The sequence below is a fragment of the Callospermophilus lateralis genome, chromosome 18 (genome assembly GCF_048772815.1).
Source record: "Callospermophilus lateralis isolate mCalLat2 chromosome 18, mCalLat2.hap1, whole genome shotgun sequence".
Taxonomy (NCBI): domain Eukaryota; kingdom Metazoa; phylum Chordata; class Mammalia; order Rodentia; family Sciuridae; genus Callospermophilus; species Callospermophilus lateralis.
The window spans coordinates 40,742,710-40,762,878 of NC_135322.1; the positions used below are offsets into that span (position 1 = coordinate 40,742,710).

At 60.5% G+C, this 20,169-nt stretch overlaps 1 protein-coding gene across 1 annotated transcript in view; it reads left to right on the top strand.

The window, feature by feature from the left end:
• The window catches only part of Cpne2 (copine 2), a 37,968-nt gene extending 18,560 nt beyond the window's left edge, over positions 1-19,408 (top strand). Inside the window, exons 5-16 of the mRNA XM_076839127.2 lie at positions 454-525; positions 1,762-1,845; positions 2,054-2,143; positions 2,955-3,053; positions 3,413-3,499; positions 4,849-4,908; positions 6,492-6,625; positions 8,274-8,328; positions 11,044-11,095; positions 12,237-12,370; positions 17,241-17,477; positions 18,863-19,408. Of these exons, the coding sequence (XP_076695242.1) occupies positions 454-525; positions 1,762-1,845; positions 2,054-2,143; positions 2,955-3,053; positions 3,413-3,499; positions 4,849-4,908; positions 6,492-6,625; positions 8,274-8,328; positions 11,044-11,095; positions 12,237-12,370; positions 17,241-17,477; positions 18,863-18,970 (1,212 nt within the window). The 3' untranslated portion in view covers positions 18,971-19,408. The remainder of the gene's footprint in view (positions 1-453; positions 526-1,761; positions 1,846-2,053; positions 2,144-2,954; positions 3,054-3,412; positions 3,500-4,848; positions 4,909-6,491; positions 6,626-8,273; positions 8,329-11,043; positions 11,096-12,236; positions 12,371-17,240; positions 17,478-18,862) is intronic.
• The last annotated feature ends 761 nt before the right edge of the window (positions 19,409-20,169 follow it).

The window sequence follows — 20,169 nt, forward strand, 5'->3', positions numbered from 1 at the left end:
CAAGGACCATGGTGGGTGGTTGGGGAAGGTGCGGAGGGTAGATGACCATCGGAGCTGAGGGAACTCTGGTGGCCTGCTCCCTCCCCCGGCCTCAGTTTCCCTGATGGCACATGAGGTTGCTGTAGTTGCTGACCCTGGGTGTTGTGGGGCTCTCTGGGGCTGCAGGGGGACCATGTCCTGCTGCTCCCTGGCCCAGAACCTCTCCCTCAGCTCAAGTTAGTCACTGCTTCATCGTCCCTCATGCCCCAGGTCCCCTCTCCTGAGCCACGTGAAGCCACTTTCTGATTCCTCATCCAGGATGACAGAAACTGTGTTTTGGGGAAGACAAGAAACTTGTCCGAGGTCACCTGGCCCCACCCCTCTCACTCCTTCCCCCCCATACCCACTGTGCCTGGCAGGTGGGGGGTGGGAGGAGCAGACCCTCCCCTCATGGCCCTGACCTTGACCTTGCAGATCGCAGCCCAGGAGCTGTCGGACAACCGGGTCATCACGCTGAGCCTGGCGGGCAGGAAGCTGGACAAGAAGGTGAGCAGGCAGAGGGGTTTCCACCAGGAGCAGGGTCCCCACCCCGCCTGGGGTCGTGTCACCTGGCTCTCTCTGGCCATCACCTTCATTGTCTCCTGGGGACAGGACTTGCACAGGTCCCCCCTGGCCACTCCAGGTGAAGACCTCCCCACCTGTGAGAGAGGGAGCCTCCTGTCACTTGGGGTGTTCAGGACACAGTAGGATCCCACTTGTGCAGCACCCCATCTCACAGGGGCCTCAGTGCCCTGTGGGGCCCCTACCTGATGTTCCCCCAAGTGCCCCGACTCTGACCCCACCTCTTCCTCTACCTCCCAACCAAACCAGCCTCCTTGCCGTCCCAGATGTGTTTATTCGTTTGGCAGTGCTGGGGATCACATGTGCTACGTCCTGAGCTACATATTCCCAGCCACGGTCCCCAGATTAAACCAGGCATACTCCTGTCCCAGGACCTTTTTATTTGGGGAGGGGTGTACCAGGGATTGAATCCAGGAGCGCTTTACCACTGAGCCACATCCCCAGCCCTTTGTATTTTTTTATTTTGGGACAGAGTCTCACCAAGTTGCTGAGGCTGGCTTTGAGCTTGCAATCCTCCTGCCTCAGCTCCTGAGCTGCTGGGATTAGAGCATGTGCCACCGTACCCTGCTGCCTCAGGACCTTGACACTTGCTCTTTCCTCTGCCTGGGACACTTCCTTGAACACTCACGGCTCCCTCCTTACATCAAATCTGTGCTTCCACGTACCTCCTCGGGCAGTGGCCTTTGATTGCCCGCCCTTTCCTTCTCTACTTGTCTCCTTGACACTGTTGTTTCACAAAGAGTCTCCTCTGTTTTAGTGTTTGTCCCCTTCATCTGTGTTCTCTTCAGAGTGCTGCTTTTCTTCAACTTAAGTACGTTAAGTTTTAAAGGCCAGCACATCCCTCCACACCACAAGCCAGATAGCTCTAGGTTTTCAGAAGCTCGCTAAAAGAAATGTCACCTCCTGCGGGTGCCTGGCCCTGTGCTGGAGCGGGCACCCTCCTGCAGCCCCGTCCTGCTGCAGATGCTGCGGCTGCAGCCCCTGCAGGCTCTGGGACTCAGGGGCTCGCAGCTCGAGCACGGCTGTGACCACCCTGTGATGGCATGTTTTTGCCAGGTCTCCAGCTGAGCCTTGCAGAGGCTGAGGGTAGAGGGGACGGAGGCGCTGGGGACCCAGCTGGGAGGTCTGTGCCCCTTCGTCCACATCCTTCTGCTCTCCCAGGATCTCTTTGGGAAGTCGGACCCGTTCCTGGAATTCTACAAGCCCGGGGATGATGGCAAATGGATGCTGGTGCACAGGACTGAGGTGGGTGCCCGGGTCCTGGGGGTCTCGGTGGGTCTGCCCGACAGCCACCTCCAACAGCTCAGGGTGGGGCTGTGCCATCCCGGCCATGCAGATGCCCTGGGAGACCCTCCGATGCTCCCCTCCTTCCCCAGAAGTGCGCCTGTGGATGCCCCCATCCTGACTTGCTGTCCTCCCCGGCCAGCCTGACCCAGAGCTGCTCCCCCCACAGGTGATCAAGTACACACTGGACCCCGTGTGGAAGCCATTCACCGTGCCACTGGTGTCCCTGTGTGATGGGGACATGGAGAAGCCCATCCAGGTGAGGGGGCCTCTGGGGCTCTGCTACCCGCTGCCCGCTGGGGCCTCCTGGTCTACCCTGGGATCCCGGGAGCCCCCTTCCTAAGATGGAAAGACCCCACCTTGGGGGAGGGAGGACAGGAGCCTGGAGCCCTGAGTCCTTGTCCCCGGTCTGCCTGGCCCTCTAGGGACCTGGGCAGGATCCCCACCTGCATGAGCCTCTGCTCTAAAACTGCCGCACCCCCCAGGAGGCTGCAGAGCTGGGGTTACAGGGGTGGAAACATCTCAGGAACGGTGAACTGTAGCACCTGGGGAGGACAGTGGTCACCAGTCACCAAGAGTCCCCAGTCCTGAGGGGCAGGGGTGTGAGCAGGCGGGCCGGGTGACAGCTGGGCCAGGCAGGGATCCCTAGATGGGCTTCCAGAAGTTGCGGGTTCTAGTCCTGCAGCTGCCGCTGCTGTGGTGAGACTTGGGCCACACGCTTCCCTCTCAGGGCCTCTCCTCACCCAGCAGCAGAATGGGCACACGCATCCTGCCTTCCTCCTCAGTGGCACGAAGCTAAGTCAGTGTGGTCACTTAAAGTGGGGGTCCCTGTGCTCAGGCTAGAGAGGGCCCCAGGCCACACCCTCCGTTCCTAGGTGGGCACCCTTTCTCCTTCGCCCAGCAGCCGCATGGGCTTCCTGTAGGAGGCGGTCCAGGACTTCCTGCAGCCAGCCCAGCAGAGGCTGGGGGAGGGACCACCCACAGAAGACCCGGGTTTTGCTTGGGAGCTGAAAGGGGATAGAGGGCACCTCTTGGGGACAGCTCTAGGGTGACTGTGTGGACCCACCCAGGTCATGTGCTACGACTATGACAATGACGGGGGCCACGACTTCATTGGCGAGTTCCAGACGTCAGTGTCCCAGATGTGCATGGCTCGCGACGGCGTCCCGGTGAGCTGGGTGCATGAGCCAGGACCGGAGGCAGCAGGGGCCAGGGGAGGGGCATCCCGGGCTCACACTCCCCACCGTTTCCAGCTGCGTGACCTTGAGCAAGACCTTGCACAGTCTCCCTGAGCCTCGGTTTCTCTGACCGTCCCTGGGAGAGAGGGTTTGGGGGGGGTGAAGCGAGATGCCTTGCCCCAGTGAGCACCGAGGCACCGTCCCCTGGTCCCCTGAGGCCAGGCCCTCCTCTCGACCCTTTTGCCACTTCTGGTGCAGCCGTTCAGGCAGCTGCCCCTCTGTTGAGACTGGAGGGCACCCTGGGGAGGATGTGTCCCCTAGGAGCCCCGCTGACCTCCTGCTTGGTGCAGCTGGAGCTGGAGTGCATCAACCCCAAGAAGCAGAGGAAGAAGAAGGGCTACAAAAACTCGGGCGTCATTGTCCTGCGTTCCTGCAAGGTGAGCCGTGGGGTGGGCAGGAGTGAGCCAGCCAGGGCCACCAGCACAGAGGGCACAGCCCAGCAGGCCATCCGGGCTCTGGGTCTGCTGCCAGCGAGGCCTGGCTGGAGATCCCACCTGGGTCACATCCTGGCTGTGTGACCTAAACCGAGCCTCAGTCTCCTCATCTGTAGCAAGGAGAGGATCCCTCTGGTATCACCTTCCGTGTGGAGGCGGAGGCAGGCCGAGGTGACCTCCTGCGGCTGCTCCTAGCTTGGGGGGTATAGGGAGCCCCACAGCCCCAGCTCAGTACTCACTCAGGACACGTTGGGCATTTAGGGCCGGGGCTGTGGGACAAGGCATGCTGTCCCCTGGTGGCCACAGGGCAGGACATCAAGGAGGGCAGCCTGGGGCCCAGGGAGAGCCTGGACGCAGGCCTGAGGTTGAAGGCGAGTCTGGGCTGCTGTCTGTAGCTTGGATCCCAGGCCCTTGGCCTCGGTCTCCTCATCGGGAGGCTGGGGTCACGTGACCGTTCCGTGATACCGCAGTGGAAAAGAGCCTGGTCAACCGTCAGCATGGTTTAGACCTTATCCCGAAACGTCCATCAGCCACATCCTCTTCCCGATTTTTGGTGCCTCCCTTACTCCTGCCTCCCATCAGCCCTTAACCCCTCCTCTACTTCAGAATCCACTGGAATCCATTTATTTTGAAGAGACCCTTGTCATCCACCAAAGCTGAAAGGCCCGTATTTTCCCAAAGGACGGGAAGGTCATCAAAATACAGAGCTTTGAGTGTGGGGTTTTTATTTTTGGTTTGTTTTGAGTGAACCCAGGGGTGCTCTACCACGGAGTCATGTCCCCAGCCCTTTTTATTTATTTTGAGACAGGGTTTTGCTAAGTTGCTGTGGCTGGCCTCAAATTTTGGGATCCTCCCACCTCTGCCTCCCGAGTCACTGGGTGGCAGGGGACACCACGGGCCAGCCGGACAGTGGCTTAGCAGCTGCAGTAACTTGCAGAGGCAGCTGTGGCTGAGAGCCCTGCTCTCGCTCTTAGTTAGCAAGGGAGGCAGCGAGGGTCAGAGGAGGTCAAGCCTCCAATGCCAATGAGTGGAGGCTTGCCCTGTGGAGCAGTCGGCAGCTGTGGTTGACGCTGGGCCCTGGGATCCTGCCCCCGAGGGTCCCCACCCACTGAGAGAACCGCTGCTCTGAAGGTCCTGGTATCCAGAGGTCCTGGCTTGGTGGTGGTCAGACCCGACCCACCTCCTTCGATGGCCTCCTTGTCCCCATCAAAGCTTCAGGACCTGGAGCCCCAACTCCCTGAGGCGTTCACGTCTAAATCCCGGGGACCCACTGACTCCCCTGATCCTTCCAGATACACCGAGACTATTCCTTCCTGGACTACATCCTGGGGGGCTGCCAGCTCATGTTCACGGTAAGGCTCCCGACTCCTCTGCGCACCCCGCCCCAGTGGTGGTTTCCCTGAGGGTTTACTGCAGCAGGAGGGACTTGGATAAACTTCAGGAAGGACTTCCCTGGGGCAAGAGGTGGGACTGGCCCCAGTAGGGAGGGCACAGGTGGTTTACCTGGTGTAGGGGCTGAGTTGGGGCTTAGCTCAGGGCACAGCTGGGAGAAGAGAAGCCAGTCCCTCCCCATGGGCCACCGAGCCTCCCCTCGCTGGCCCAGCGCCTCCCCAGCTCCCTCCTGCCCTTCCCCCTCTGCAGCCACTCTTCCTCTGCACTGCCACCTCCCCAGGGAGCCTGCTGCGTGCCCTCTTCCTCCGTCACACCTCCCTGGCGTATCTTCTCCAGGGCTCTTGCCCTCTCTGAAGTTATCTTGGATGTTTTTCCCTTGTCCTGTTTGTGCCAACCTGCCATCCCAGGCACATGGGACGTGTGTCCCTTCCAGTCGCAGCATGTCACCCAGTGCCTGGCGCAGAGCAGCTGTTCAATAACTGTTTGTCCATACAGTGAAGTGCCACTCTGCCGGGCCTGGGTCACGCCCCACAGACTCTGGGCCGAGCGGCTTGGCTCGTGCTCCACAGCCCAGGCCCACAACTGGGACCTGCTGGGCACCAGGCTCTGCCCACCTCCTGCTGCCCCCCCCGCTGTCCCTCACCACTCTAGAGCCTATGGCTGGAGGGCAGGGGACTGCTTGAAGTTAGGGAACTGGCCTTGCTGGCCCCAGACTCCACCAGCCTCCTCTGCCCTATCCTCTGCAGAGAGGCCGGGCCTCCTCCCTGCCCTCCTGGATGGCTGGGTTCACTTGACGAATGCCGGCTGAGCTCCTCCCTCATGCCAGGATCTTGGCTGTGCCCACTGCAGGGGTCCCTCGAGGGAGGGCTAAGACAGCCACCCTGGCCTCAGGGAGCTGAGCCTCCACCGGGAGAGGGTGCAGGTGACCACGGCCCTTCTCTCCACACGGTGGCTGAGTTCCCAGGGGCCCCCTCCCGGCTTCCTACTCTCGTTCCTTCCGGGCTGGGCAAGGGCTGTTCTTGACCACCATCCTCTACCCCTCCAGGGGCTGGGCTGGGGTCTCCTGGAGGCTGAGAGAGCAGCGAGAGCCCCAGTTCCTGTCCACTCCTCAGCCCCAAGTTCCCACTGAGCACCTTCCCTGTGTGGGGCTCCCAGCCCGGGGCCAGGGTGCTCGATGGCTCGGGGACTGTGGAGACAGCTACTGCACTGTCCAACCGCCCCAGGCCTGGGCCCCTTGGTCATCTGGGGGGCAAGGCAGAGTGGCCTGGATTGGGAGTCAGACTGGCCTCTGGGTGGCAGGAGGGGACAGTGAGGAGGGACAGAAGTCTGGGGGGTGAGTTAACCTGTTTCACATTCCATGGATGGCATTAGAGCAGAGCAGTGACGCCATCACCCAGTTTCTCGGTTTCAGACCACTTTATGGGGGAGCAGGGCAGGGAAAGGAGCGGCTGTCCATGTCCCATCAGCCTCTGCTGCTCCCTGGGGTGGGAAAGGGAGCTGGGGTCAGTGGTCACACGGGGTGGCCTTCCTTCCAACTCTGCAGGTTGGGATAGACTTCACAGCCTCCAATGGGAATCCCCTGGACCCTTCTTCTTTGCACTATATCAACCCTCTGGGCACCAACGAGTACCTGTCGGCCATCTGGGCAGTGGGTCAGATCATTCAGGACTATGACAGGTGAGCTTGGAGAGGGCCTCTGAAGGCCAGCTGGGCTTCCAGCCAACCTGGGAAACTCAGCTTCCCACCAGGAGGGACCAGAGGTCGGCAGAGCCAGGAATGCCCAGTGCAGAGCATGCCCATGGGTACTCCCTTCCTGTACCCGGGCAGACATTGCTAACCGATGGCCGATCGCGCGCTCTCACCCGCCGAGCTGGGAACCTCCTGCACCCAGCACGCAGGGCCAGTCGGGCAACGAGTTGGAATGGACATGAACTTGTTCCCACCGCCGCAGCCTCTCCGTCACGGCTGAGCTGAGGCTCTGTCCCAAGTGCCCACACTCGGGGCCACTGGGCCGGGCCGTTCCCAGTCCTGGGCCTGACACCTGCTGGAAGCTCTCGCAGGGCAGCTGGCACGTGTGGGCCCTCTTCCCACCATCATGCTCCATGGGGACCTCTGGGTCCCCAGGGGAAAGTCAGCAAAGGAATGCTGTGTGGCAGGTTTGGCAGGTGTGGCCACCAACAGGAGGGCCATCCTTGTCACCGTGGTACTGACTTAGAGCTCCAGGTCACAGAGTGGCCAGGAGGCCAGGAGGCTGAAAGCAGCGGAGGGAGGAGCAGGGGTCATCGGCTCAGGAATCCCGAGGCGCTTGGCCTCCTAGAGAGAGAGCACCCGAGACCAGGGGTTCAGGGCCTGAGGGGTGGCTGTGACTCCAGGCCACATGAAGAGAGGTGCAGCACGCAGAGCCAGGGAGGTGAAGCCCCGCCTGCATGGCCAGGTAGGGACCAGCTGTCACCTGACCGCTCAGGCCTCTCCTCGAGCCGCCTCCCGGGCATGCAGACTTGACAGGGCCCCGCGAGCTCTGGATGTGGGGTTGGGCCCTTTGCCTCCTGCCTGGCTTGTTTCAGTGGTCCCCTCTCTGTCCCTGCTTCTGTCCCAGCCCCCCGCTCCACAAGGCAACTGGAGGACCCTAATATGTCCACTGAATGACCCAATGAGACGCGCCCCTGCCCCAGGGAGTTCAGAAGAGGAAGAGAGAAGTCCCTGGATTCTGAGTCTAGGTCACCATGCGGGGCAGAAGCTCTGGGAACACAAGGGACAGGCATTGTGGGGGGTCAGGGAAGCCCACAGAGAGGGGACCATTTAATTGGGCCTTGAAGGGTGAGTAGGAGTTGGCTGGGGGAATAGATGGGGGAAAGGTGACTCAGCGGGGGGCACAGCACCCTGACGCTGGCAGGAGAAAGCGCTCTGTGTGTCTGAGGAACCAGTGGCCAGGGCTGGGGGGGGTGAGGGACAGGTAGGTGACGAAAGGCCCAAAGTGGCCCGTCAGGGCTCTGGTTGGGGAGCCTCTTCCCCAGCCATGAGCAGGTCAGGACTGGGGCCGGCATGTTCCGCCCCCGCATGGCGTCGGCTGTGTGGCTCCTGGGGTCTTGGTTCGAGGACCTAGAAGCTGCACCTGGGCTCCGGGGTTGGACGTGCTGTTGTGGGCGCGTCGGCCACAGGCACAGCCCAGGAAGCCGAGGCCACCTGCTCACGGTGGTGGCTGGGGGTGGCGGTGAAGAAGGGAGGGCAGAGTGGCGCCCTGGGTCGGGGGTCTGGGGAGGGCTGGTGGGCAGAACTGCTGTCCCCGAACGTGTCCTCAGTGCTGTCCTCTCCTCTCTCTGATTAGTGACAAGATGTTCCCGGCTCTGGGATTCGGAGCCCAGCTGCCCCCAGACTGGAAGGTGAGTGAAGCTGGCCTGGCGTCCCCTGGCCCAGTGGGGCCGTGGGCCTCTCTGGTGTCTGCTTGGGAAGCCCTGGGCGGGGACCAGTGGCCCTGCCTCGCAGACGTCACCCCAGGCCACGTGCCTTTCTCAGGCCTGACCCTCAGGCTGATAGAGGCGATGACGGGGGCCAGTGCATGTGGCCTCTGCTTCCTGAAGCCCATGTCCGGTAGGGAAATGGGGTGGCCAGGTTCAGCACATAAACACTGGACACCCAGTTACGTGGGAGCTTTTTGGAACAACAGTGTCTTTCTGGGTGTAAGTAGGCGGCTGGACGTTGTGCGGGACACACTTAGACCAGAACATTCCCCGTCTATCTGAAATTCCTGCGTCCCCAGGCTCCTGTGTTCCATCTGGGAACCATAATGACAGGCAGCGTCATGGGTGCTGAGATGGGGCAGCACGGGCTGGGGGTGCCCAGAGGAGGGCTCCAGGCCAGCCTGGGCGTGGGGAGGCACCTGAGGAGGCGAGTCCAAGCCAAGAGCAAGCAGAAATGGCAGGGGGTGGGGTGCTGGGCAGGAGGACAGGGGTGCTGGGCAGGGGGACATGGGTGCTGGGCAGGGGGACAAGGGTGCTGGGCAGGGGGACAGGGGTGCTGGCTGGGAGCACACGTAGGACATCGAAGGCCTGGAGGGCCCAGAGGCATTGAGGACAGGAGTAGTCATCTCGGCTACTAGGAGCTGAGGCAGGAGGGTCACAGGTTCAAGGCCAGCAACTTAGTGAGACCCTGCCTCAAAATAAAATGAGGAGGGCACCTCCGTGGGAGGCGTCTCTGTATTTATCCAGTACTGGAAGAAAAGAGGCCTTGGAATGTTCTGGACACAGCCCAGCTGTGTCAGCTTCATTTAATTCTTACCTAAAGCCGATGGGGCTCGCCAGCCTGTCACTCCCCATCTGGTCACAGAGGAGGCAGAGGTGCCTGCAGGCTGGTGAGGGGAGGCTGGAGGAAGCCGCTTCCCTGACCGCAGGGAGGGGCATCCTGGTGGGGACATCTGGCGGGGCGGGGCACCAAGGCCCAGGAGTGCAGCCGCTGGCTGGCCAGGGAGCAGCAGGTGCAGGGCTGGGAAGGAGCCAGGAGAGAGGTGCAGGAGAACAGAGGGTCCTGGGCGTGTCGGGGGCAGGTCCTCACTGCCTCACAGGACTGGGACCAGGGCGTTTGGTGGCCAGAGGGCAAAGCCAGTGAGGAGGGCTCTCCAGTGAGACACTGTCCCAAGGCTCAGAGCCTTAATGTGACTTTGCCCCAGGTCACCTTCACCGCAGGGGCCTGGGTTCCAAAGGGGGCAGATGGATCTTCCAGAACATTCCCGGAACCCACTGTCTCCAGAAGAGCAGCCTCTCGGGGGCAGGCGCAGAGGGCCCCTGCGTCCATGCATCTGTCTGCTGGTGCCCCCTCTTGTCTGCCCTGGTGTGCCTTATTCTGTTTCCAGAATGAGCTATTGTTTCCTGTCCTCTGTCCCCAGGACCTTTTTTACCAGTCCCTCAGGGAGTGGCTGGGGGCCAGAGCAGGAGAGGTGGCTTTCCTGGCCCTGCCCAATGTGAGGTGGGACCCTGTGGGACCCACATGATGCTGCTGGGGGGCGGGGCAGGGCAGGCTGCACACCAGGCCCAGCACGAGCCTGTTGCTAGGACAACAGCCAGCTTTCAGAGAACTCGGCTGAATGAGCTGTTTTCTTGAGCAAAAGCCTTCTTGGAAATGTCACGGGGTGACTCTAGGGAGGCTGGGGCTTAACCAGGCCAGTGTCGGGCAGTGGCAAGAGACACTGGAATGGGGCTAGGAAAGGGCAGATACGCCTCCCTCTTGGCTGCTAGGCCTGGCCGCCTTGGCCCCTCTCTCTTTCCTAACTTACCTTGCCTCTGCCATGTGGATCTTCCTTCCCACCTCAGGGCCTTTGCACATGGCCTTAGCTCACCCAGATTTCCTCTGCTGCTTCTTAAGTTGGAGGTTCTGCTCCCTGGGAGCCCTTGCCTGACAGTTCTCCTCTCAGCACCCAGTAGGCTACCTGAGGGGGCAGTGAGGCACTTGGTTCTCTCCCATGGTGTCCCAGCCCTGGCATACAGTAGGTGTGCAGTTCTTGCACAGAATGGGTCTGGGACCTGACCCAATGGTCTAAGCAAACACAGGGGTTGGCTCTGGAGTGTGTGAGATCAGCTTTTGATGGTCCACCCAGACTGGGGGTACTGGGACTGGTGGCAGAGGCAACAGACCAGTCTCTGGGAGAACCACCAGTTGGGAGTCCCACCCTCCTCCAGCCCCGTCACGCTGCCTGGTCCCCAGGGCCACTCTGAGTCCCAGTTGGCTCACTGGCAGGAGCCCAAGCACTTGGCTTACTGCTGACATTCAGAGAAACCTTCAAGTGGCACTCTAATTATGTCACCCAAGGTGGCAGCGGTCATGAAGGGGCATTCCCAGAGTGCCTCCACCCCACTGCCCTCAGGGGTACCGCTGTCCTACTCGGGGTCAGTGATACTCAGCAGAGTGGGTGCACAGGCAGCCTGGGCCTCAGAAGGGGTTGGGGTCACGTGGAAAGTCTCAGCTGTCCCTGTGGAGTGACGGGGGTGGCCCCTGCGGGCCAGGCCTGCGGTGGAGGGTAGAGGCTGATGTGAGGGCAGGGTCAGTAGCCTTGACCCTGGAGGAGCTGGGCTGGGCGGGCCTGCTCAGCGCACTCTGCCTTGCAGGTCTCCCACGAGTTTGCCATCAACTTCAACCCCACCAACCCCTTCTGCTCAGGTGAGTGTGAACCCTCCTGCTCTGCCGCAGCCATGGCACCCTCGGCAGCGGGAGGCAGCAGGGAGCCAGTCTCCGTCCCTTTCTTCTATCCCTTCCCCATCACGTTGCTAGAGATGACAGGCCCCGAAGAACTGGTTTGGAGCCAGGTAGTCACAGGTTGAGTCCGCTGCTGTCCTTTCCTGTTGGGGGTCTTGGGGAAGTCACTGCACCTCTCTGGGCTTTTGCCCCCTTGGTTCACTTCCCTGGACGTCAGTGGGCAGGGAGCTGTGTAGAGCAGAGGGCGCGAGGGGTCTGCTGACCTCTGCTCTCCCTCCTCCTCCCTCCTGCCTTGCTGGGAGGCCCCACTGCTCTCAGGTCCCCAGGACTAAGTGGAGCCGCGGGTGAGTCAGCGAGGCAGAGTCTGCACTCACCACCCGGCCCAAGAGGTGTTCTGAGCTTCCCAGGGACAGTTCTGGAATCCATGAAAGGAAGAGAGGGACCTGGAGAGAAGGAGGTGGCCCTCACCATCATGAGATCTGGCCTAGCATTCAGTTCAGGCAAAGCATCTACCCTCCCTGGTTGTCCCCAAAGCCAGTCCAGCTTTGTACCCAGAAGGGCCACCCATCTAATCCCCAACTCTGTCTCAGAAACCACAGGCATCCGTCGGCCAGGAGTGTGGCCCTGTGCTCCTGCTGGGGTCTGGCTGGCCTGGGGGTGGGTCTCCAGAGGCATTCATCCAGGTTCACGTTGGCCCACTGCATCCCTGGTCAGAGGCCTCTGGGCAAGAACACAGGGTGGTGGGATAACAGCAGCTATTTCCAGAGCACCTACTGTGTGCAGGGCTGTGCAGGCAACCCTGTCCCTGCTCCCTTGAGCAGCTGCCAAACAGGGTCCAGAAGGGACCTCCAGGTGGCTTCACCTTATCTGTCCCATTGAGAGGCCGGGCCACAGACTCAGGCAGCGTGGACAGCTTGCCCAGGCCCCACAGCAGGATTCAAACATGGCCTGACTCCACCCTTGCTCTGTACCCCTGGCCCTGACCTCAGGAGCGTCTCAGGGGCCCATACAGGCCACACAGGGACATTGTGGGTGAGAACAGAACGGGCCCCATGAGCAGCGGCTGCAGGCAGGGTGGCGGCTGACCCGACCCTCTCTGAAGCAGGCGTGGATGGCATCGCCCAGGCGTACTCGGCCTGCCTGCCCCACATCCGCTTCTACGGTCCCACCAATTTCTCCCCCATCGTCAACCACGTGGCCAGGTTTGCAGCCCAGGCGACGCAGCAGCAGACGGCCACAGTAAGTAGGCAGCCCCCGGCCTGTGCATGCCAGGCTGGGGCAGCTGGCGGCCAGGTGCCTGGCGACACTGGGCAGACCAGGCTGGGGTTGGCACTTCCCGCCTTTCCTGGCCCTTGGGACTGGCTCCACCCGCCCTTGGCTCTGAATCCCAGAGAGCAGCTTCCCTTGTGCTGAGCAGGAAGCAGGACTGTGATTGAGGGGCAATGCCTCCCCACGGGAGGGGGCTTGTCCTCCCAGGACAGATGGTGACTAGGAGACGGTGGTCCCGAAGGCCCTGAAGCTGACCCTTGACCACCTCGGTTCAAGTAGAGCCAGGCCTGCTTTTCTCTGAGGGTGCAGAACCACATGGCCCTTCCTGACAGTGACGAGGCAGAACCCTGGCGGCCTGACCGGAGGCTGCCAAGGCTGCAGTGTGGCATCTGGAATAGATGGCGAGGCGAATGGCCATCCTGGGCATCTACGTATCTGGTCCCCTCCTGGCTCCTCCCCACCCTCTAGGCTCTGGCTCCCTGAGTCCCTAGCCTGGAGACTCCAAGGGACCATTCTGGCAGGACCAGATGCCAGTCCTGGGGTCACCCAGGGTCACTCTGCCCAGCACAGAGCTTGCCTGGATGGACCCCAGGTTTGGAGGGAAGCCGGGGCCCCAGGGAAGGCCAGCAACAACTGCTAAGGGACCCCTGGGGAGGAGCACTTGGCCTTTCCTGTCACCAAAAGTCTCGAGGTCCACACACTTGGTCCCGACCCTGGGCAGCACGATCCTTTTTGTTGTTCCTGGCTTCCTCCTGACTTCCTTCCCCTTGTGGTGACAAACTCTGTCACTCACCCTCACTGTGTGACCTCGAATGATCTCTCAGCCTATCTGGGCTGTGAGAGCGGGGCCAGGGGCCTCCACCTGCCCCTCCCACTCAGGCCCAGAAGTGGACACAGCCATCCCTGCCCCTGCCTTAGGCTTTCCCTGCTCACAGGGTGCACCAAAGGAGGCTTTAGACTAGACTCAGCCTTGGAGGCCCACGGACCTGGCCATCTCCCCACCACCTGGCTGTGTGACCAGGGTGGCAGCTTAAGCTCTGTGAACTTGAGCTTTCCTTCCTATACCTTGGGCCCTGCCCTCCAGAATCATCCTGAAGGTTTGGCTAGATGGCATGTCACTTGTTGGGCCCAGAGCTTGCCTGGTGGCCAGATCTTCTGAGGACACCTCTCTGGCTAGCTTTCAGCGATGCCACACACAGTTGAGCCCACAGCTACGGGAAGTAATTTGGGGGTTGTCTGTAATTTGGAGGAACCATGGTGCGGTGTGGCCCTCCCTGTCCCTAGACACAGGCCCACACATGCACACCCACGCCAGGGAAACCGAGTGGGGGCATGGGGGTGTCTCCAGCAGGCCTGACACCCGTTCACTCCTGCTCCTTGCCTAGTGCTTCTGTGCAGCACGGGGAGCCACAGTGAACCAGGTCTGCCCCTGAGTAAGGGCCTGGGCTGGGGGAGCAGCGGGGACATGGCACCACCTGGCCTGTGCTAATGCAAGACTGGACCAGGAAGGTGGCCCCCAACCCAGACAGAGGGCTCGGGGAAGTCTTCCTGGAAGCGTGTCATCCAAGCTGAGTCTTGGGGAGCGCAGGAAAGCATCAACCTCCTAGAGGACAGGTGTCCGGGCAGAGGGGCAGCATGTGCAGAGGCCCGGGCGTGGTATGTGGGTGTAACTGATGGAAGGCGTGTGGGGCAAGCGGACTGTGTGAGGTGGGTGAGGCTGTAAAGGAAGGCCAGCTCCCCCAGGGCCTGGGGGCCACCAGGGAGCCTGGATTTTCTCCTGAGGTAGTGGAGAGCCACCAGAGAGTTTTAAGCAGGTTTGGGCGGGTGGAGAAGGGGCACGGGGACTCGTAGCTTGACTCTGCATCCGTCCCTCTGCTTTGGCTCCTAAGACCTGGGCCTTGTTGTTCATGTCCTGGTTGGTGGCCTGGGCATCTAGTGTCCCAGTGGAGGAGGGGCCAGGAAGGGCCTGGGAATTCCCTGCACTTCCATCCCAGGGCCCTGGGCTGCCGGCTTCTCAGTGTGAGCTGGAGAGCAAGCGCAGGTCTCTGCAGACCCTGCATGGAACTCCACGGTCAAGATTTGGTTTTGTATAAATCAAATCATGTGTAACTGCATTAGGGGAACAGCTACTTAGAGCCGGAAACTCTGAAGATCCCCCAGGAGGAAGCAGATACTCCATCCCGGAAATGGGCTGGGAGTTCGGGTTTAGGGGTTTGGCCTGGTGCTGACTGGCTGTCTCTGAGACCTAGACAAGGCCCAGGCCTGTGAGATGGGGAGTGCGTGCAGGGTCCCCGGAGACGCCCTGGGGTGAGGGGAGGGATGAGTGTGCAGAACCCCACCACCACCCCAGGGCCACTGCTGGCGGTGGAAGCAGGGTTCCCATCTGCTGGGGCCGAGGGCTTGGCACTCAGGTGGGTCTTGAAGCTGTGTCTGAGGACCGTGCCAGGCAGAGGGAACTAACCTAGGAGGGTATGGAGGTGACTGACCCTGAGGGGGCCCCTTCCCACGCTCCTGCTGGAGTCCCTCCACGGCCACCTCCCACCTTCTCCTAGCTCTGTCTTGGGGGTGGACCGTGAGCTCTGGGGTTGTGATGGATCTTTGAGGCTCCAGGACAGCCCTGGCCCTGCCTAGACTGGGTGACAAATCCAGGACCTGTTGGCTACACTTCACCACCAAAGCCAGCCCGGTCTGCCAGCGCCAGGCCCAGTCACACACTGTGGGGACTGGCACTCAGGAGTGAGGGTCACGCCCAGGACCGGGGTTCTGGGCCCTGCTCCCTGCTGCTCTGGCCATTCAGGTCCTCCAACCCCAGGATGCCAGGTGAGAGGAAAGTAGGGCCACCGGTGCCAGCAAGGACACCTGGGGAAGCTCCAGCTTTGGAGCCAGCAGCTCTGGATGGGAACTGGACCGTGCCAGTTCCTGGTGACGGGCCTTAACACGTCACCTAGCCCCCACCCCCCCGCCCTCCCCGAGCTGCACTTCTCGGCTCTGAATCAGAACTCACAATGGGAGGGTGACAGGGAGGACCTGCCAAGCCATCACTGTGTTCAGGGCTCCTCACCCATCCTTTGGTCCCCTTGGCCCTGCAGGTCCCAGGCCCTGTGTGCACCCACCTCCCTGCAGGAAGGCCGCAGTCCCAGGGGACGGCCTCCCTCAGCACAGTCCTGACTGCACTGGCCAGAGCACCAGGGGGCCACCTGGGGTCGGGCAGGTGTCTGAGCTGGACGTAGATCAGAAGCAGGTCCCACCCCATGATGGGCCGAGGAGGCCAAGCCTCTTGGTGCCCTCCCTCCTGCCAACCTGGGTGCCCCAGAAATATTGCCCTGAGTTATTTGTGGTGGGATTAAAGTGGACTCAAGGGTCACCTAAAAGAAGGGACCTGGAATGATGGTGAGCTTGGGAGATGGGGTCTAGATGGGTTCACATCGCACCCCCACCAAAGCCAGGGAGGAGGGGCTGGCGCAGCAGCCCTCCACTGCAGGATTCAGGCTGCCATCTCCATGGCAACAGGTATCCCCAGCCAGGGATTGTTCTCTTAAAGACACAGCGCTGGAGCTGGACTACAGCTGCCTGGAGTGGGGGGTGGGAATGGCAGCCCACCGCTCACCCCGCTCCTTCCCTCCAGTTTGTACTTGGGGAACAGAAAGAGGAACAAAGCATCCTAGAGGGCTGAGCTTATATTTCCCCAGATAACAGACAGCTTTGCTGGATGAGAAGATGGCCCAGTGCTGACCTGGGGTCACTCTGCCGTCCTTAGCTCCATGACCTTGACTAGTATGGGCCCCAGTTTTCTCTGGCAATCAAAAGAGTCAGACTAGAAGGCGGAGTCCACAAGAAAGTATGTTAGGACCAGAAGAGCTTCCCTGCTTGTTTTACGGCTAGGGAAAACAGTTCCCTTGAGAGGGGCAGAGGGTGCTGTGGCCAGAGCTGGGTTGCTGTGTCCAGTGTGGCATCGGGGCCCACCTGTGGGATCACCCCGCACCTTCTTGAACTTCACCCTCCCCACCGTCCAGCCGGTGCTTCTGCCTTGGATCACCCACATTAATTATTCAGTGTTTTTCTTTTGCTGAGATAAATCGTAAGAAACATTATATCTCACTGCATGTGAAAGATCAGCATCATTGGCCACAAATTGAGGAGAACAGTAAAAATTAAGTGAGCTGTACCGTGGAACGGGGAGTGGGACGGGGACAGCGCCTCTGAGAGCTGAGCCCCTGCCTCTCTGTTGAGCTGTCGGAGGGCGCTGTAGGCGCCAGCACCGAACGGGGTGCCTGGGATGTGACCCAAAGCCACTTACTTGTTCACCAGCAGAATCCCACACTCCCAGAGTGCTGGCCCAGATGCCCTCGCCCAGCCCTGCAGAGCGTCTGGGACCTTGCTGAGTAGGGAAGGAAGGGGGTACTGCTGCCCCGGAGGAGCACAGGAGGGGAGGCCCCAAAGTCTGCCAGTCAAAATAAGCCTTCCTGCACCAGCCGCACCCGTCAGGAAAGACCCTGAGGGAGTGCCACCGTGTGCCAGGTGTGATCTCTCCTCAAGGGCAACTCCTACCTTCAGATGAGGAAACTTGAGGCACAGCAGTTTAAGCCGGGTGCCCTCAGTCCTACCATTTAGCAGAGCGGCCTTGACTCCGGCTCTCAGAGACCAGAACAGGGGAGCCCGAGACAGCCCGGGGGTGAGAGGAGAGTGGCTGTGACCATCAGAGGAGCCTATCAGGCCCGGGAGGTGGGGGGTGCTGGGGACGTCCTTGGCTGCCCCTCTGCAGGAAGCCCAGGCGTATGAAGGTTTGGGGAGCTGGGGGAAGGGCGAGGGCTTTGCTGAGCCCGTTGACCCCTCCCTGCAGCAGTACTTCATCCTCCTCATCATCACGGATGGCGTCATCAGCGACATGGAGGAGACCCGGCACGCCGTGGTGCAGGCGTCCAAGCTGCCCATGTCCATCATCATCGTGGGCGTGGGCAACGCTGACTTCGCCGCCATGGAGTTCCTGGATGGGGACAGCCGCAGGCTGCGCTCCCACACGGGCGAGGAGGCAGCCCGGGACATCGTGCAATTCGTGCCCTTTCGGGAGTTCCGTCACGTGAGTGGGGGCCCAGGTTTGGAGGGGAGGCCCCAGGGCCCTGGTGACCACTGTGCACGGTCAAGGGTGAAAGTCTACACGCTTCCCCACTCAGCTCCCTGGACTTCCTCAGGGCCATCCTGCCAGGCCTCGCCCCAGGCCATGCTTACAGACAAGGCTGTGACAGGGCCAGCACTGTCCCACCAGTTGGTGGAACACGGAGTGGCACCTGGTCCAGACTGGGCTCCAGGCAGGGTGTCCCGAAGGACCTGCCCTCCATCTGAACCACTGGATGAGAACGGGAGTTATTCTCGTGGGGCCAGAGGACGAGAGGGGATTCCTGCTGACCGTACCTCAGCCAGCCCCCATGGAGAGATGGAAGAGCCCTTCCCATCCTAAGTGGGGCTGGAGCCTGCCTTGTTTCTGGAGGTGGCTCTGGTCCTATCTGCAGTCAGTGAACCCAGGTGCTGTGGCTCAGATCCTGGCAGCCAGCCTCAGCACAAAGTGACCCGTGGTCCTTACTTCTTGGCCCCATGTCCTCTGGGCTTGCCTGGGATGGTGTCCCTTCCTCTGGGGCATTAGTTTCCTGAGGATGAGTGCTGGACATCTGTCACCAGCTCCTGTGCAGGACAGTGCCTGAGCACCTTCCTGTGCCTGGCCTGTGGCTGGCCTTCAGCAGTGAACCAGCCAGGGAAGTGCTCAGGATGAGCTGGCCAGATGGGGAGGCTGCGCACCCCGCTGTCCCCCTACAGGCATCCACAGGCATGTCTGTCCTCAAATGTTACTCCAGGCACCTCCAGTGCTCACGGGAAGAATCAGACTTTTCTTTTTTTGGTACCAGAGTTTGAACTCAGGGGCACTCGACCACTGAGCTACATCCCCAGCCCTATTTTGCATTGTATTTAGAGACAGGGTCTCACTGAGTTGCTTAGTGTCTTGCTATTGCTGAGGTTGGCTTTGAATTCGCAATTCTCCTGTCTCAGCCTCCCAAGCCTCACATCTCTAATCCCAGCAGCTCTGGAGACTGAGACAGGAGGATCGTGAATTCAAAGCCAGCTTCAGTAACAGTGAGGCTCTGAGCAACTCAGTGAGACCCTAAATAAAATAAAATACAAATACAAAATAAAATACAAAATAGAGCTGGGGATGTGGCTCAGTGGTCTAGTGTCCCTGAGTTCAATACCCAGTATAAAAAAAAAAAAATGTTATACTTGACATCAAGGCAGGCACAGCTAATGGTGACATCAGGTGGGCTGGTACGAGGGACACTGGTCTCAGACCACCCTGGCTCTCAGCCCTGTCAGTCCTCCATGGACACCTGTGGTCACAGCTCCTGGGCATGGTGCCCCTCCGGAATTGCTCATTAATGATATTCTCTCCTCCCTGCCCCGCCCTCCACCCTGCAGGCAGCAAAAGAGACTTTGGCCAAAGCTGTGCTGGCAGAGCTGCCCCAGCAAGTTGTGCAGTATTTCAAGCATAAAAACCTGCCCCCCACCAACTCGGAGCCCGCCTGAGCCCAGGCCCAGCAGCAGCATGCCTATGCCGGCCGCCCCTCCCCAGGAACGTGCACGCTCACCCTGCTTCCTTGTGGGTGGTCTTTTTTTACGGATCCACATTTTTATTTTTTACAACCGGACCTCCGCCCCCAGCTTCCCGGGCCCAGCTGGGCTTCCTTGTGGGAGTCGACAGATGATGCTTCCAGGCCAAACAGACTTCCTCTCCCCTCCCCCAGCCACCCTTAAGTATTGAATGTACTTTGTATAATTTTAGTGGAATTATTATTGTTATTAAAGAGAATAAAATTTTTACAATCATAACTGGGCTTTTTCCAAGTAACTAGCTGCAGAAAGGAATGTGTCCCTGGTGCGCACTTTGTGTCGTGGCCTGCTGTTTTTACACTGTGACTGTGTTCTGTTTGTTACGCTCAGGGTAATAAAGGAGTTTTAGATGTCCCTGTGTCAATCAGCTCCTTCCTCTGCGGGGACCCAATGGGCTCCCTCAACTGGAAAATGAAATGTGATAGGAAAGTCCCTTTCCCTAGCCAGCGAGGCTGCGGAGCCCCCTCTGGGGGACGTGCACCCCATCAACAGTGGTAGCTCCTGAGAAACTGGTCGAGTCGCACTGCGTGGCCTGGAGACCCTGCTGGAGCCCAGCCGGCCCCTCACCAGCCCTACCCCGACTGCCTTGGGGCTCACACAGAGACTCCCAGTGCTCCTGCTGTCTCCAGGGCCTGGTGGTCTGCAGTTTGAGAGCCTCTTTGGTCTCAGGCCCCCCCAGCAGATCTGTTCCTGCTGTTTTTACTGCATCCCTGTCTCTGGGCGCAGGCCCGGCCTCTGGAACCCAGCCCTCCTCCCTTCCACCTCCCCTAGAGCTCCTGGCGGCCCCTTTGACCCAGGCTCTTAAGCACTATGTCCCCAGCTCCCTGTAAACTGCTGTTCTGGCACTTTTTCTTTTGGTACTGGGGACTGAACTCAGGGGCACTTTCCCACTGAGCTACAGCCCCAGTTCCTTTTATTTTGAGACAGGGTCTAAGTTCCCGAGGCTGGCCGTGAACTATGAATCCTCCTGCCTCAGCCTCCAAAATCACTGGCATTAGCTATGCACACTTTGTCTGGCTGTTGGAATGCTTCCAACAGCCCCTACAAGCATTTCAGAGATGCAAAGGCCTGCAGAGGAGTACATTGGGTCTTCCGGAGGCAGAGCCAAATGCTCA